Source organism: Oryctolagus cuniculus, chromosome 6 (genome assembly GCF_051225735.1).
Source record: "Oryctolagus cuniculus isolate XC-2025 breed Fujian yellow rabbit chromosome 6, ASM5122573v1, whole genome shotgun sequence".
NCBI lineage: Eukaryota > Metazoa > Chordata > Mammalia > Lagomorpha > Leporidae > Oryctolagus > Oryctolagus cuniculus.
This window is the reverse complement of record NC_142872.1, coordinates 4091458-4107578: the sequence shown is the minus strand read 5'-3', so window position 1 is coordinate 4107578 and position 16121 is coordinate 4091458. Positions and strand designations below refer to the sequence as shown.

General features: G+C 59.3%; 1 protein-coding gene across 4 annotated transcripts in view; it reads right to left on the bottom strand.

Moving 5' to 3' along the window:
• The window catches only part of CAMK4 (calcium/calmodulin dependent protein kinase IV), a 179158-nt gene that overhangs the window by 13078 nt on the left and 149959 nt on the right, over window positions 1-16121 (bottom strand). For all 4 annotated transcript variants that reach the window (XR_016235021.1, XM_070075969.2, XM_051834544.3 and 1 more), the window contains one exon: window positions 900-975. Coding sequence is in view for 3 of the 4 variants with exons in the window: in XM_070075969.2 (XP_069932070.2) it covers window positions 900-975 (76 nt within the window). In the remaining variant the exon portion in view is untranslated. The remainder of the gene's footprint in view (window positions 1-899; window positions 976-16121) is intronic.

The window sequence follows — 16121 nt, the reverse complement described above, 5'->3', positions numbered from 1 at the left end:
ATCAGCAACCTCTATCAAGGGACCCCAGGGCTCTCCCTGTCTCTCTCTGCCATGTGGGGACATCGTCCGAAGGCAGTGCAGGCCAGAAAGAGGCCCTTGCAAGAACCTAGCCACGCCAGCACCCTGGTGTGGGACGTGCGGCCTCCAGAGCCGGGAGGAGGCCGGCGTCCGGGGCGTGAGCTGCCAGCCCACGTGTGTTGTGACAGCAGCCTGGGCAGGTTCAGCCCCTGTGGAACCCTCCAGGCTCTCAGCACGTCCCGAGTGCAGGTTCCACTGGCAGCCAAGCCTGCTTCTCCGGAGTAAACGCGGCTCGCCTGCTTTGTGGTCATCCCACAACCACCGGGCTCCCTTCTCCGCGGTGGGCGGACCCCTCGGCAGCACCTGCCTGTCCAGCCTCTCTCGGGCAAACTTCTGGAAACTCCTGGTTATCAGACCCCAGCTCAGAAGCGAAGCTGGGAATACCAGAGTGAGATGTGAAACCCACTTCCCTCGCCCAGGTGAACTCACACAGGGCAGTACCCCCAGCTACCTCGTGGAGAGAGGAAACACAATCACAGATGAAAATGCATTTAAACTCGCCCTGATCTAAGAAGCAGGACTGATTCGGGACTGCTTCAGACATCAGAGAGCTGTCTGTTTCATTACTTTAGATGAGAAGCAAATAGGCCAAGAGGGGGACTTGGGGTTCACACGCATTGCCCTGGCCAAATGGCAGAGGGTTCCCCACATCCACCACACACTGCACAGTGGACGCAGACGTGGGAAGGCCTGGACAGAAGGCCCCCCCGAAAACGCTGGATCAAAAGCAATGCTTGTTCTCAGCAAATTCTAGCACCGACTGCGTGCAGCACGAAACAGATCACCAAGCACCTACAGCAGCCCTGGCGCCCCCCACTCACAGGATGTAGGTGATGATGCCCACCGACCACATGTCCACCTCGGGTCCATAGGCGCAGCCGCGGAGGATTTCGGGAGCTGCAGGAAAAGCAGACGTCGTGTGAAATCGAGCTGGGCTTCGGTATTTGGCAGAGGCAGCGAGTTCCCCGACCCGGCCGCAGGACAGCTGTGCAGCCAGCCCTTCCCTCCCAGACCACCGGGGGGGGGGGGCCGGGGGGGTCAGGTTCCTGACGTGGCTGCTCTGCTCTGGCGCACCAGGCCCTGCCACGCCAGCCAGCAAGGGCTGCCTCCCCACCGCGGGCTCTGACCCGGAAAGGGAGAGGGGGACACGGAGGCCAGCAGGGACGCAGGAGCAGAGGCGGCTGCGGGAGACGCAGTCTGCAGGGAGCGGGGGCGTCTGGCAGGGCGTGAGCCTGGTCCCTAGGGCGGGGACCGGGGACCCGGCAGCGGAGGTCCCTGGGGGGCAGCGGTCCCCACTCACTCGGGCCACAGACTGAGACAGGAGACTTGGGTGGGCACAGGGAGGCTGCCCTGGTCAGCCCCGCCCACCCCCAAGCCAGGCAGGGCCCCATCAGCCGTGGCCCTGGGCTGTCTTGCCTGCATCACTCCAGCACCAGGGAAACGGGTGGCGCTGGGTGTGGGACAGGAAGGGTGGGAGGGGTGGGAGGAGCGGGAGTCCCAGGGCCCAGGGGGGAGCAGGGAGGCCCCCAGCCCAGCGATGCCTCCTTCCGTCTTGAGCAAAGCTGCCGAGGGTAGGCTGGGGTCTCTGAGGAAGGGGCTGCTCGCTGAAGGCCCGGGGCTTCCTGAGGGGGTCTTGGGGACAAGGAGACGGCACTCCCCTCCAGGCTGTCTCCAGGCTGTCCGCGTGAGCAGGTGACATGGGGGAGGGGCGCTGTGGCTCCTCCTACCAGCCTCCACACACACAGACACACACAGACACCCTCTTCCAGTCGGCATCTCCTCTTCCCCACTGGGCACAGCAGGGGAAGGCCCGTGGGCAGAGGCCCTGAGTTCTGCCAGGACGCCCCTGCCACATGGAGCCCTGCCACTGCATGGAGCCCTGCCACCACCGCACGGAGCCCTGCCACCGCATGGAACCGTGCCACCACACGGAGCCCTGCCACCACCGCACGGAGCCCTGCCACCGCATGGAACCGTGCCACCACACGGAGCCCTGCCACCACCGCACGGAGCCCTGCCACCACCGCACGGAGCCCTGCCACCGCATGGAACCCTGCCACCACACGGAGCCCTGCCACCACCGCACGGAGCCCTGCCACCGCCGCACGGAGCCCTGCCACCGCCGCACGGAGCCCTGCCACCACACGGAACCGTGCCTGCAGCCAAAGAGTCTTATCTACAAGTGCATTACTCCCGGAAACCTTCCCTCTAAGATTCAATTAACAAAATTGAGAAAAAGGCACACCCATGCCAGCATCGTCCCTCTGTGAGTCGGCTTGCATCTCCCAGGGCCACCTGCACCTCACGGACGGGTGCCTGGGGCCCCACGGCAGATGGTACAGGGCACTTGAGTTAGGCTGCCACCGTGTGTGTGTGTGTGTGTGTAAGAGAGAGAGAGAGAGAGACAGACAGACAGACAGACACGGGGTGGGGTGCCGGTCTCCCGGTCTCTGGGAGTGCATGGACGTGTGAATGTCTAGCACGCGTACACAGGGTGTGCTCGTGCTTAGTGGACGTGTGTGTTGGGCATGCGTACTTAGCAGGTGTCAGCCCCCACACAGATCTTTGCCATCAGTGACTGCCATCAGCCCTGTGCTGCTATCCAACCACAAAAATACGCCAGGCAGCATCAGGACATCCTCTGGTACCTAGGTGGGCTGCACTGGCCATTTCCAAGGTCATTCTGTGTTCTAAGCTGCTGCCCACTCTGGTGCTAGCACGGGATTGGTTGCTGAGGTTCAAGCGAGCCAGGGTGGGGGTAGGGGTGGGGGGACAGGCCTGAGCGTTCCTGCAGCGGAACCTGCTGCACGCTGTGTCCCCAGCGGACTCATCCCGTTGCCCCGTTCTGTGCAGCCAGAGACACAGCCCAGCATGGCTGGGCGGGTTCCCTGGTCGTCTCCCCAGGCTCTCAGCCCAAGAGCTCCAGGTACTGGAGAGCACCGTGCCGATGGCCCCACCGGCCTGAGCAGGTGGCTCCCCCACAGCCACACCTGAGGCGACTGCTGTCCTGGAAGGCTCAGGGCTGAAGCCGCAGCCGTGTCCACAGCCGCAGGTGGTGTGAAAGCCACCCACGGTGGGCGACCTGGCACAGGAGCAACAGGGAGCCTTCTTTTCCCCTTGTATCGTGGTTCTTAAAACAAAAATTTTTTAAAAAAAGGAACTTTTAATATTTAAAAATTGTTATATAAAACTGGGTGAAGCAAAGTTTGAATACTTAAGACACAACTAGGTACCATTCTCGGGAACCTTTGATGACCGTGAACCACCGGGTGACGGAGCCCTGCTCTGTGCAGGTCCCTGGAGCTGGCCCAGGAGTTCCCTGCACCTTCCCGAGAGCCCCGAGCTCCTCGGGGGCGGCTCAGGCTGGGCACGCCAGCGCTTCTAGTCTGAGGCTCTGCTGGGCTGCCTACTTGCACTGTCCAGAACAGACATGGCCCAGTCCACGTTCCAGCGCTGTACACACGCGGCCGCCCTGACAGCTCTCACCGCCTCACCACACACAGCACGCGGGCAGGAGGTCCTTCCCCAGCAGCAAGCGGCTCTAACAACGCGTTCTGAACAGCTCAGGATCGTCCCGTGAGTGTCAATAGCTACTTGCTGGTTTGCCTGCCTTCAAGCTGTCTGCCGAGACCATCTTATCCCTCACACGGCTGCACGCCAACAGCAAACACTACAGAGCTCGCAGACAACGCCACGCTCGTCTCCCACACAGCCATCTTGGTAGCCGGTCTCAGAATCCCCAGGAAGCCACTCTCCAGCAACTGCTTTCAGCGAACAGGAAAATCACACACACACACACACACACACACACACACACACACACACACATCAAACCGCAGCTGCTCCGAACTCATCAACACACCACCCATGTCACAGTGCTTCTTCAAAACCCGAGACACAGAAACCCACTTGTTCACTCCCCTAATGTTGTCAACAGTCAGGGCTGGGCTGAGCCCAAACCAGGAGCCAGGAAGGCCCCCGGGGCCCCCGAGTGACGGCCGGAACCAGATGCCATCGTCGGCAGGGTTCCCAGGAGCTGGAGGCAGGAGGCAGGAGGCAGGAGGTGGGGTGGAGATGCCGCGTGGGATGTGGGTATCTTAACCGCTGGGTTAAACCTGGCCCCACAGCAGCCCCGGAGACTCACGGGGTCATCCCTGGAGTGGACCCCAGCAAGAGCACCAGGCAGGGCCCAGGCCGCACTCCTGGGCCTACTCGGGCCAGCTCCGCCCTCCTTTCCAGAGGCTCTAGCAGGAAAGCAAAGGGACGGAGGTGGCCACTGCGGACGCCCTCGCCGGGCCCCACAGCCGTGCTGCTCCCGGGGTGAGCCACGTGCCCTGCACCCTTCTGAGGACAAACTCAAAGGCCTACAGAGACCGAAACCAACAGAGTCATTCATTCCCACACGAAGTCGATCACCAACCACGTACCGAGCACCTGCTGTATGGCTCAGTGCTGGGGCGCCCAGGGGGCAGAGGGCAGCTGAAGGGGACAAGTCCCCAGCACCCCAGAGCTTACGGTTTGTGGGGGAGGTCAGTGCTTACCAACCCCCCCCCGCCGGGAAGATGCACAAAGCAGGGGCTGGGGTGCTCCGGGGTGGTGTCTCAAACAGGTGACCGGCCTGCTCAGGGCAGTCTTGGAAATGCAAGCAGAGGCATGACAGGCTGGGCCATGCGAGAGTGGCTGAGCAAGGCTGCAAAGGTCCTGGGACAGAAGGGAGGAGCAGGGGGCACGTGAGGCCCAGGTACCACAGCCAGGCCCAGGTACCACAGCCAGGCCCAGGTGCACACAGCCAGGCCCAGGTACACACACAGCCAGGCCCCGGGTGCATACAGCCAGGCCCAGGTACACACATCCAGGCCCTGGGTGCACACAGCCAGGCCCAGGTACACACACAGCCAGGCCCAGGTGCACATGGCCAAGCCCAGGTGCACACAGCCAGGCCCAGGTGCACACATCCAGGCCCTGGGTGCACACAGCCAGACCCTGGGTACCCACAGCAAGGCCCCAGGTGCACACAGCCAGGCCCAGGTACACACAGCCAGGCCCAGGTGCACACAGCCAGGCCTTGGGTACCCACAGCAAGGCCCCAGGTGCACATAGCCAGGCCCAGGTACACACAGCCAGGCCCTGGGTACCCACAGCAAGGCCCCAGGTGTATACAGCCAGGTCCAAGAAACACCCAGCAAGGCCCCGGGTGCACACGGCAAGGCCCTGGGTACACACAGCCAGGCCCAGGTGCATATGGTCTGGCTCTGGGTACACATGGCAAGGCCCAAGTACACAGAGCCAGGCCCTGGGTGCACACAGCTAGGCCCTGGATACACATGGTGAGGCCTAGGTACATACACCCAAGCCCAGCTACACAAAGCCAGGCCCGGGTGCATATGGCATGGCCCTGGATACACACAGCCAAGCCCAGCTACACACAGCACCCAGGCCGCGTCCACGGCACACTCCGCTGTTCGTCAGGATGCTGCTTCTACCCTGAGCCAGGAATCCGTGCAGCGACCTCCACTCACAATTCCCGGCCCTGCCCTCGGCGCTCACTGTGCCGTCTGAACTTCGTGTATGACCACCGTGGGCCTCCTCCTCGTGGCGGCATTCTCATGGTGGCGGTCCCCGGGGACGCCTGGGAGTCTCACGACCTTCCCACCCCTGCGCAGGAATTCCACGCTGAAAGCAACAGCCACCCCTGCCCCCGAACTTCACGCGTGCAGACCCTGCCGCCCATGCCCCGTTTCCACTCTGGTCTCTAACAGGCATCTCAGAATCAGCCAGCCCCACACCTGCTGCTCCAAGCTCTCCCGGCTCAGCCGGCGTCCACTCAAGTCTCCCTGATGGCGCTGTCTCCTCCTGTACCTGCCCCAGTGCTCCAACCAACTCACCTCCTCACTGGACTGCGGTGCCCAGGCACGGCCCTGCCTCTGTGGCACCGTGCACCTCTCTCACCGGGGACGCCACTGCCTGCACACCGTTCTCTCCCCGTCCAAACATCTGCCCACATACTGCGCCATCAGGCTGAAGTCGCAGCCCTGGCTCCTTCCCCAACTTTAAGTCTGTCCAGACAGGACTGCCTGTCTCTGTGGGTACAGCATGCTTACCGCGCTGCCTGTCCTGTCCCAGTAAAACGCACCAACCTTGAGCTGCTGTTTGTCTCGGTTTCCTGCATGGATCCTGGCACCTGCAACACAGCCTGGCGCACAGCTCAGGAACCGCTCACTAAGCGAGGAAGGGCCGAGCGCCTACTGCATGCACCTTGCTTAGGGCAGTTCCGGACCCATACAAAGGCCCCAAGAGACTCACTGGAATCCGATTTCAACTCTCTGGGAGGGCTTAAGGTCAGCCGGACTCCAACCTGCAGAGTCCCCGGCTACTCCCCACCAGACAAGAACAAGATGAGCCGCTGGTGGCCGATGCTCACCACCTTGTCCCCAGCCCCACTTCTGTCCCGAGCACCGCCCACCAGGCCCGGGTGCCGTGAGACACCTGTCACAGCGAGGTGGCAGCCTGGGGCACATCTTTGGGACTGCACCTTCCCTACTTGCTCCTCCCCACTGTCCACAGGCAGCACGGGGACCCGGGGCCCACCTGCACCAGGCACGTGGGGACAGGCAGTCCCTCGGCCTCCAACCATGAGTTTGATTCAACTCGCTCTTAACAAGCTCACTGCAGGGAGGCGGCCGCCACCGTGGGTCAGGATGGACTGAGATCAGCCCTCGCGGGTCAGCGGGCAGGGTGAGCCACACCTGCATTATTTCACACTCTTCTAGACATGGACAGACACCACGTCCATTGAAGCAAGGGAAAGCCTCTCCGTTAATTACTCTTCAGGGTCTGTGTGTTCACTCGCGGAACGCCCGTCTCCTCAGCTGTGCCAAACCAGCGGGTGACGTCGGGAGGTGAGGAGGCAGCGGTCTGACGGAGCCCCGGGAGTGACCGCGGCCCGGCACCGCTCGTGGCCTGGACGAGTGTTCCGTCGGCGGCACTCAGAAGCGACTCACACGGTGACACTCCCAGGGCGCGCGCGCGGCAGGCCCACCGACACGCTCCAGCGAGCTCTCCCAGAGTTCCTCTCTGCAGCTTTTTGCTTCCGGATCCTTGGAGATGGTCCTGTGATGGGCGTGTGCGTGTGTGTGAGTGTGTGCATCTGTGTGCATGGAGGAGTGTGCCTTTGTGCGTGTGAGTGCACATTCCTGGGTGTGTCTGTGCGTGTATGAGTGTGTACGTCTGTACGTGCATGAGTGGGAATGTGTGAGTTGTGTGCGTCTATGAGTATTTGTGTGGGTGAGTGTATGTCTCTGTGAGTCCACTTGTGACTGTGTGAGTGGATGTGTATACACATGTGGCTATGTTTATCTGTGTCTGAGTATTTGTGTGGGTGAGTGTATGTCTCTGTGTGAGTCCACTTGTGACTGTGTGAGTGGATGTGTATACACATGTGGCTATGTTTATGTGTGTCTGAGTATTTGTGTGGGTGAGTGTATGTCTCTGTGTGAGTCCACTTGTGACTGTGTGAGTGGATGTGTATACACATGTGGCTATGTTTATGTGTGTCTGAGTATTTGTGTGGGTGAGTGTATGTCTCTGTGTGAGTCCACTTGTGACTGTGTGAGTGGATGTGTATACACATGTGGCTATGTTTATGTGTGTCTGAGTATTTGTGTGGGTGAGTGTATGTCTCTGTGTGAGTCCACTTGTGACTGTGTGAGTGGATGTGTATACACATGTGGCTATGTTTATGTGTATCTATGAGTATTTGTGTGGGTGAGTGTATGTCTCTGTGTGAGTCCACTTGTGACTGTGTGAGTGGATGTGTATACACATGTGGCTATGTTTATGTGTGTCTATGAGTATTTGTGTGGGTGAGTGTATGTCTCTGTGAGTCCACTTGTGACTGTGTGAGTGGATGTGTATACACATGTGGCTATGTTTATGTGTGTCTATGAGTAGTTGTGTGGGTGAGTGTATGTCTCTGTGTGAGTCTACTTGTGACTGTGTGAGTGGATGTGTATACACATGTGGCTATGTTTATGTGTGTCTACGAGTAGTTGTGTGGGTGAGTATATGTCTCTGTGTGAGTCCACTTGTGACTGTGTGAGTGGATGTGTATATATATGTGGCTATGGTTATGTGTGTATGCACGTGTGAGTATATCTGTGTACATGTGAGTGTGCGGTGTGAATGTGTGAGTTTATGTGTGTATGTTATGAGTATGTGTGAGTACATCTGTGTGTGTGTGCCTGTGTCTGTGTGGGTGTATGTGTGTGTGTTTGTGAGAGTCTGTGTGTGTATATGGGTACACGTGTGAGTGTGTGTCCCTGTGTGTATGCGTCTGGGTATATGTGTGTGTCTGTGTCTGTGTGAGTATATCTGTGTCCCTGTGTGTATGCGTCTGGGTATATGTGTGTGTCTATGTCTCTGTGGAGTATATCTGTGTCCCTGTGTGTGTGTGTGTGTGTGTGTGTATGCGTCTGTGTGGGTATATGTGTGTGTCTGTGTCTCTGTGTGTGTGAGTCTATGTGTGTGTGTGAGTACATCTGTGTCTCTGTGCCTGTGTATCTGTGTGTGTGAGTACATCTGTGTCTCTGTGCCTGTGTGTCTCTCTGTATATCTGTGTGTGTGTGTGTGAGTACATCTGTGTCTCTGTGCCTGTGTGTCTGTATATCTGTGTGTGTGTGTGAGTACATCTGTGTGTCTGTGCCTGTGTGTGTCTGTATATCTGTGTGTGTGTGTGAGTACATCTGTGTGTCTGTGCCTGTGTGTCTGTGTCTGTATATCTGTGTGTGTGTGTGTACACCTGTGTGCCTCTGTGCATGCTGTGTGCAGGAGTGTGCTGTATGGTCTGCCTGTGATGGGGAGAGAATGCATTATTCCGCCCAACTTTAACCAGTACTGTTCATTTATCCTCCTTCACCTGTTAAAATAGTCAACAGTTTTCAACATTTTCGTCACTGACTACAGGAATACTGGAAACTCAGTTCCACAGCCATGCAGACGACGCGCGGGTGCTGGGCAGAGGCAGCCAGCAGCGTCCCGTGAGCTCCGTGTCCCCCATCACCAAGCACGGTTGAAGGCACCCACGGGCACTCACGCCACCGGAGGACCAGAGTGAAGCCAACTCGGCAAACCCAGGCGCTTTGCTGGATCCCTCAGACCAGCTCACGGCCACTGACACACCCTGCCTTCTGGCCGTCCTTTCCAATTCTGGAGGGAGTTTTTCTGGGTAACTTCACGTTTACTTAGAGAAACTGCTCACAAAAGTATCATCTGAAAAGCCAACAGTCATAAAATGATTGCATCTCCTCTAACTCTTTACGCTTCACCGTTTGCAAGCCCAGGAACGACCACTCCTTGAGTCTAGGGCTGGGCATTTACCTGGTGGCCGAGCCGGCGAGGCTGTGAGGTCCCACATCAGGCTGCGGGGTTAGAGCCCTGCTCTGCTCCTACTCCAGCTCCTGCTAGTGCCCCTGGGGGGCAGCAGTGAGGGCTCACGTGTGGGCCCCTGGCGCACACGTGGAGGCTGTGACGGAGTCTCCAGACCTCTGCTCAGCCCGGCCTTGTCACAGCCTTTTGTGGGCATTTGGGGGCGTGAACCAGCAGAGAGGAGTGGGCGTGTGCACGTGATTAAAAAAAGACCAACAATCTAGGAAACTGCCACAAAAGCCATAGTGTTCAGAAACCACCCATGTGGGTGAAATCTTAGAACAAAAAATAGTTGATTTCAAAGCAAAATAATTGTGGCAGAGATGATGCAATTTCAAACATCGTAAACCCAGCTCCCCAGATATCAGGACACACCACACGAGAACGGGGGCTATGGACCTTGACTGAGGCACGGGCACATTTTTAGCAGTAGTAATAAGAGGCCGCCAACACTCATTACTGTCATTGTTTTCCTAATGCCTGGGACCTGTGGCACGGTCTAGGTGCCAGGTACTACGCCGTGAGTCTCACGTGCCCCTCTAGCCTCAGCACGGGGTGATGTCAGGGTAGGTCCTACTGTGCAGTGGGGGCACGAGGGCTGAGTTGTGGTCCTTGACGTTCACCAGGACCTGAAGCAGGACCCACGGGGCTCGACACATCAACAGCACAACCCCCAGCATGAGCGTGAGCGACGGGCAAGCAGGGCTGGGCCAGACGCTGGGTGCCCTGGTGCAGATGGGCAGTCCGCAAGTGCTTTCCTCGCTGCACGTCAGGGGAGCAGCCACCCTCCTGAGAGGCCACGGCTGTTTGCCTTCTGGGGCCTCTCTCACATGTGCACGTGCCAGTGGTGAGCACCCCAGGGTGAGCACTGGCCCACACCCAGCGCTATTCCACTACCTGTAACACGGCAGAAGCCATCGGCTCCTGAGAGCTGTCAGTTTTTGAGGCCAAGTGTGTACATACAGAAAACAAGGGTCCTTCAAAAGTTCGAGGAGACCGTACTAAAATATCACTTTATCTTGGTGCAGAACATTGAATCCATCGTTCTGCAATCCGCATTTTCCAGGAGTTCCCTGAGACTCCCTATCTGCACAGTCCTCTCCGATGGGAACCCAGGGAGCACCTGCAACTCTACGCAAAGACCTCCGCGTTCTGACAGCTCACTCCCCAGCTGCTAAGAGTCACTCCTCACTTCGTCTTGAAACTGAAACACGATGTTTCCTTGCCATTACGACAGCCTGCACAGAGGAATAGGACGCTTCTAGGCACGCATATTCCATCTGAGCTGTGTCAAGGACTGCCTGCGAAAAACAACAAGAATGTGGCAAAAGTCAAAAGAAGATAAATTCTGGGCCGGCGCCGTGGCACAGGTTAGTCCTCGGCCTGCAGTGTGGCATCCCATATGGGTTCCGGTCCAGTCCTGGCTGCTCCTCTTCTGATCCAGCTCTCTGCTGTGGCCTGGGAAAGCAGTGGAAGACGGCCCAAGTGCTTAGGCCCCTGAACCCATGTGGGAGACCCGGAGGAGGCTCCTGGCTTCAGGTTGGTGCAGCTCCGGCTGTTGTGGCCATCTGGAGAGTGAACCAGCAGATGGAAGACCTTTCTGTCTCTCCCTTTCACTGTCTGTAACTCTACCTCTCAAATAAGTAAATAAAATCTTAGGAAAAAAAGAAGATGAATTCTCGGGCTGGCGTTGTGGCGCAGCCAGTTCGGACAAGGCCTGTGACTGCAGCAGCCCCCACCGGAGGACCCATTTGCGGCCCAGGTACCCTAGTCCCACCCACAGGGAATGCTGATGCACCTGGGAAAGCTGCGGATGACAGCCCAGGTACGCGGGCCCCTGCCATCACACGGGAGCCCTGGGTGGAGTTCCTGGCCCCTGGCTCTGGCCTCGCCCAGCCCCAGCTGTTGCTAACATTCAGAGAACAAATCAGCAGATGGCAAATCTTTCAAATAATTTTTTAAAAGAAGTTCTTCACAATTATTAAGCTCTTAAATAGAATGATAAAAAACAAAAATGTGAACCATCCATGTAGATGGCTAATTCAGCTCAGTTTATGTACAGATAACCAACTTTCGACAGGACCACTCTCTCCACATTGGTTATTTTCCACTCAGATAACCTGCATAAGGGGTCCTCAAAAAGTTCATGGGGTGTGTATGATGAAAAAGCAGCACCTGGATTTCAAAGTTCTCCTGACCAAAGGAAATGTCTTTGGACTCCTTTCCCCGTGGGCTGTGCAAGTGCCCTGGTGCCGTCGCCGCAGGACGGGCACGGCAGCTCCTGCTCCGCAGGCCAGGGCCAGGCAGGCACCTCTGTCTGTCCCTGCCCTCTCTTTTCCCCTCCTCCCCTCCCTCTGGGGTCCCTTTCCTTTCCCAGCAGGATGCCGAGCGCCCACTCAGTGTCTGTGGACCACTTAGAACCCGGGGCACTGAGCCCCTACCTGGGCCCCGGCTTTTCTTTCTGCAGCCTGCAGCTTTAGATTGGGCACACCATTTAACAATTTTCAGTCTATTATGATGTTTTTGACATCTTAAAAAAAAAAAACCCCTTCTGGGTGCGAAGACTAGGGCTGGATAATGGTTAAGGATACAGAGGGCCCCGCCTAGGGCCCACCTTTGACCCGCACACTCAGCCAGAGCCAGGCTCCTCCACGGGGTCCCTTACACCCGGGAGGCAACTGCTGTCCGGCAGTCACACAGGGGCACCCAGGAACCACCCCACCAAAGTGACGGCCCTGGCTGACCCCAGCCTGCTCACCTGCCCCGCCAGGGCCCCGCCCCAGCTCCAGTCTTCCTCTTCCTGACCAGCTGTGGCCCTGTGTGCTGAGCCCCGCCCCTGCCCGTAGCACCCGTGGGTGTCATGGGTGACTGTTTCTGCGGTCCCCCTCGTGCCCACCTGACTCACCACCCAGCAAAGGAACACCTGCACGCCGCGCTCTCGCCAGCTTTGGACGTGGGCCCCACTGTCGGCCCTTCCTGTACTGGGCGGTTTCCTCTCCACCTGCTGATCCTCGGCACCCACAGGCATGGGGCAGAGAGGGCTGGAACGCAGGGCCACGCTCCGGGGGGACGCTGGCCTTCCACGCGAGCACCCGATTTCCCACAAGGCTGACGAACACAACTCTTTGCTATGCTGCCAACTGTTAAATCCAGAGCCCTGGTGTGGCTCCTGGAGGCGGCATCTGTTTTCCCGGGCCCAGGTCTCGCCCGGTTCCGGAGTCACCATGCACACACGCACCCTCCCACGCCGCCCTCTGCCTGCTCACGCAGAGGCCATGTTCCTGGTGCATCTCGTGGTCAGACGCGTGTTTGCACACAGCCTGGACCTTGCTGCCGTAGCTGAGTGCACTCAGCCTGCTTCCGACTTTGAAGCCTGCCCCAGCTTAGGTAACCACACGGGCACACAGCCCCTGGCCTGCCCCAGCTTAGGTAACCACATGAGCACACAGCCCCTGGCCTGCCCCAGCTTAGGTAACCACACGGGCACACAGCACCTGTCCTGCCCCTGCCTTCTGTGCCGTGACCACCCACCTCCCATACCTCCCATACCTCCTGCCGAGCTAGGTGACCCTGGAGTGCAGAGGTCACTGCCACCACGTTCAGCCACCAGCTCCCTCCTTCCCCGCCACAAAGGGAGACAAACAGAAGCCTCCTGTTAGGGCCTGACGCTGAATCCTAGTACAGCTTTTATAAACGACTGGCTTTAAGGGTAGGTCGTGTAGAGCATCGGCCGGGAAGCTGTGTGTAGACCGCGGACATCAGAGCGGGGAGCGAGCACTCACGATCGCACTCCAACTCGGCTGCCTTCCCTTCCCCTCAAAGCCACGTGCTACGAGGTGTCGCGATCTCATCACAGTGCTTACCAGACTCAGATGATCCTGAAACACGGCCTGACTGAAGAGCTTGCCTACAAAGCCCAGTCCGACTCCTGCAACCCGATGTAGATGCACACCCCGCCTTTCTAGCCTCATCTGTAACGTGTTCCAGCCGTGCCAGGTGACACAGTGACCGACGGCCGCAACCTGCCAGTCCTCCGTGGCCTGGCTCTCCCCGTGTCCCGGCCTCCTCTTCACTGGCCGAGCTCCTCCTCGTCCTGCCGTGGCCACGCAGATGCCTGGCTCCAGCGGAGCTGCCAGCTTGCCCCCGCTCCAGATGCCCGGGCTCAGAGGAACAGAGAACTCACTGCACCAAACCTGGTGCTCTCGAGTGCAGGCCGCCCTTCCTCCCCGGAGGGCAAGGCCATGGGTGCTGCCAGACAGAACTGCTTCCGCCACGGGCGGCATGACCGTGCCAGGGTGCTGCTGTCTCTCAGCCAGAGGTCCCCAGCGGCTCGTCCTGACCCAGCCATCGGGGAGCTGTCCGAGCCAGCACACTCCTGGGAGTTCCCAGTGTCTGTGTTAGACAAGAGGACCGAGCCACAGCTTTGCCTTGTGGGCAACCTGTGACTTGTTTCAAATCCTGTCCTCAATTCTCCTCCACTCCTGTCAACTGCTCAGTGATCAGTGATGAGCACTGCCCGCCCTGCTGGGCACGCGGTACTGAATCCAGGGCTCCCTCCGCCCCACCCCATCGTCTGGGAGACCTGGAAGCAGAGAGGGCATGGGGAGGAGCAGCAGCAGTCAGGACACGTGCACTGAAGGGGAGACACACGTGGCACGCGTGGCGCTGTCAGGTGGGAAAGCCGTGGACAGGCTGTCGGCAAAAGCTCCAAGAAAACTCAACAACGCAACACAGGCGGGCGCCTGCAGCAAGCCTGGAACTCTGCAACGTTTCCACATGTTCACTGTCCACGCGTGGGTCTTTCTGTGTCTGGTATAGGTCTGAGCTTTCCTACCCACACCCAACTCTGAGTGCCTGTGGCCCCCCAACGCCCCCACCCCGGTTCATGGTTTGAAACTCCCAGTGCCCAGAGGATGGTGGCAGGAGGCCCAGGGGCCCTCTCACTCCACCCAGTGAGGACATGGCCATGAGCTGCCGCCTGCACGCCTGGAGGCGTCCTCGCCACACACGCTGGCGCCTTCCTCTGGACGCCCTAAGCTTCAGAGCTGGAAGCGACGCAGCTCTGCTGTTTCTACGCTGTCTTGTTACAGCAGCCAGGCTGGATGAGGCCAGCTGGGGACAGAGCCCTCGCGTGCTCCTGCCTGGCCGTGACCACAGGCAGACAAAACCACGTGAGTATGAGCAACACGTGGCTGCCGCCAGTCCAGTCCGTGCAGCTGCGGGCGGGCAGCCCTCTCTTTCCAGGCTCCTTCCTGCGTGTAGACTGCAGAGGGAGGACGGTTTCACGCAGCCCGCAGAGCCTGGGTCCCCCATCCTGGGGGCTGCGGAGCCCACAGAGCCACCCCAGGGAGAGACACGAACGCCCATCTCCTGGAGCCACAGCTCTCCCGGGTTCCCCCAAGCCGACTTTCATCTGACCTTGACCCCCAGGAGCCGAAGGCAAGGCTTCACCTGAGAGCCAGGGATGCCGCCCCTGTGTGGGCAGCGGCTTTCTGGAAAAGCGAGTGCGTGGAGACGACCTGTGACGTTCCCCAGGGAAACGAGCTCGCGGGAGGAAAGGGCGACGTGCGTGGAGCAAACGGGAGACGCACGGGGGAGACGGGGGCTCACGGCCGCAGGGGCACAGGCCACAGGCGTTTCGTTTCTAATTCTTCAGGGACCGAGGACTGCCCCGAGGTTTAACAAAGAAGAGGGGACACCTGGAAAAGCCAGCGTGCTCGGTGATCACTGGCCTGGTCTGCACGGGGTTTAAGGAGGAAACTGCATCTGACAGACCCTGCACACCGGGCACTGCTCCCTCCACGCTGGCGGTCACAGCGGCGTCCCGGGGAGTGGCGGAACCCTCCGGTTCCGTGCAGCCAGGGTGAGCGGCCATGACACCTGGGGTCACGTCAGGGCGTTCATGGCACCTGCCTTCAGGGAAGCTGTTACCGCTCTTCTCACCTCTGACCTCTGCGGACACCCCGTGAGCTACCTGTGCGGTTAATCGGGGCTGACGCCAAGGCACACGTGACGGTCATGTAGGACGAGTGTCTCCCGCAATGCGCTTCCTTGCAAACCTCACACTTTTCCACACGCTGTGGCCACCTCCGGGTTGCCAGGTGCAACTGTTTCTGTTAGGTGTGTCCACACCCTCCCAGACTGCAGGCCCTGGAGCAGGGCTATGGCAGCACAGGTGCCTCCCAGGTGCCCAGGCCTGACCTGACCACACAGCAGGGCTGAGGGGAAGAGTGACAGCCCGGCCTCTCCAGACCACACAGCAGGGCTGAGGGGATGAGAGACAGCCTGGCCTCTCCTCACCACACAGCAGGGCTGAGGGGATGAGTGACAGCCCGGCCTCTCCTACCACACAGCAGGGCTGAGGGGATGAGTGACAGCCCGGCCTCTCCTACCACACAGCAGGGCTGAGGGGATGAGAGACAGCCCGGCCTCTCCTACCACACAGCAGGGCTGAGGGGATGAGAGACAGCCCAGCCTCTCCTACCACACAGCAGGGCTGAGGGGAAGAGTGACAGCCCGGCCTCTCCTCACCACACAGCAGGGCTGAGGGGATGAGAGACAGCCCGGCCTCTCCTCACCACACAGCAGGGCTGAGGGGATGAGAGACAGCCCGGCCTCTC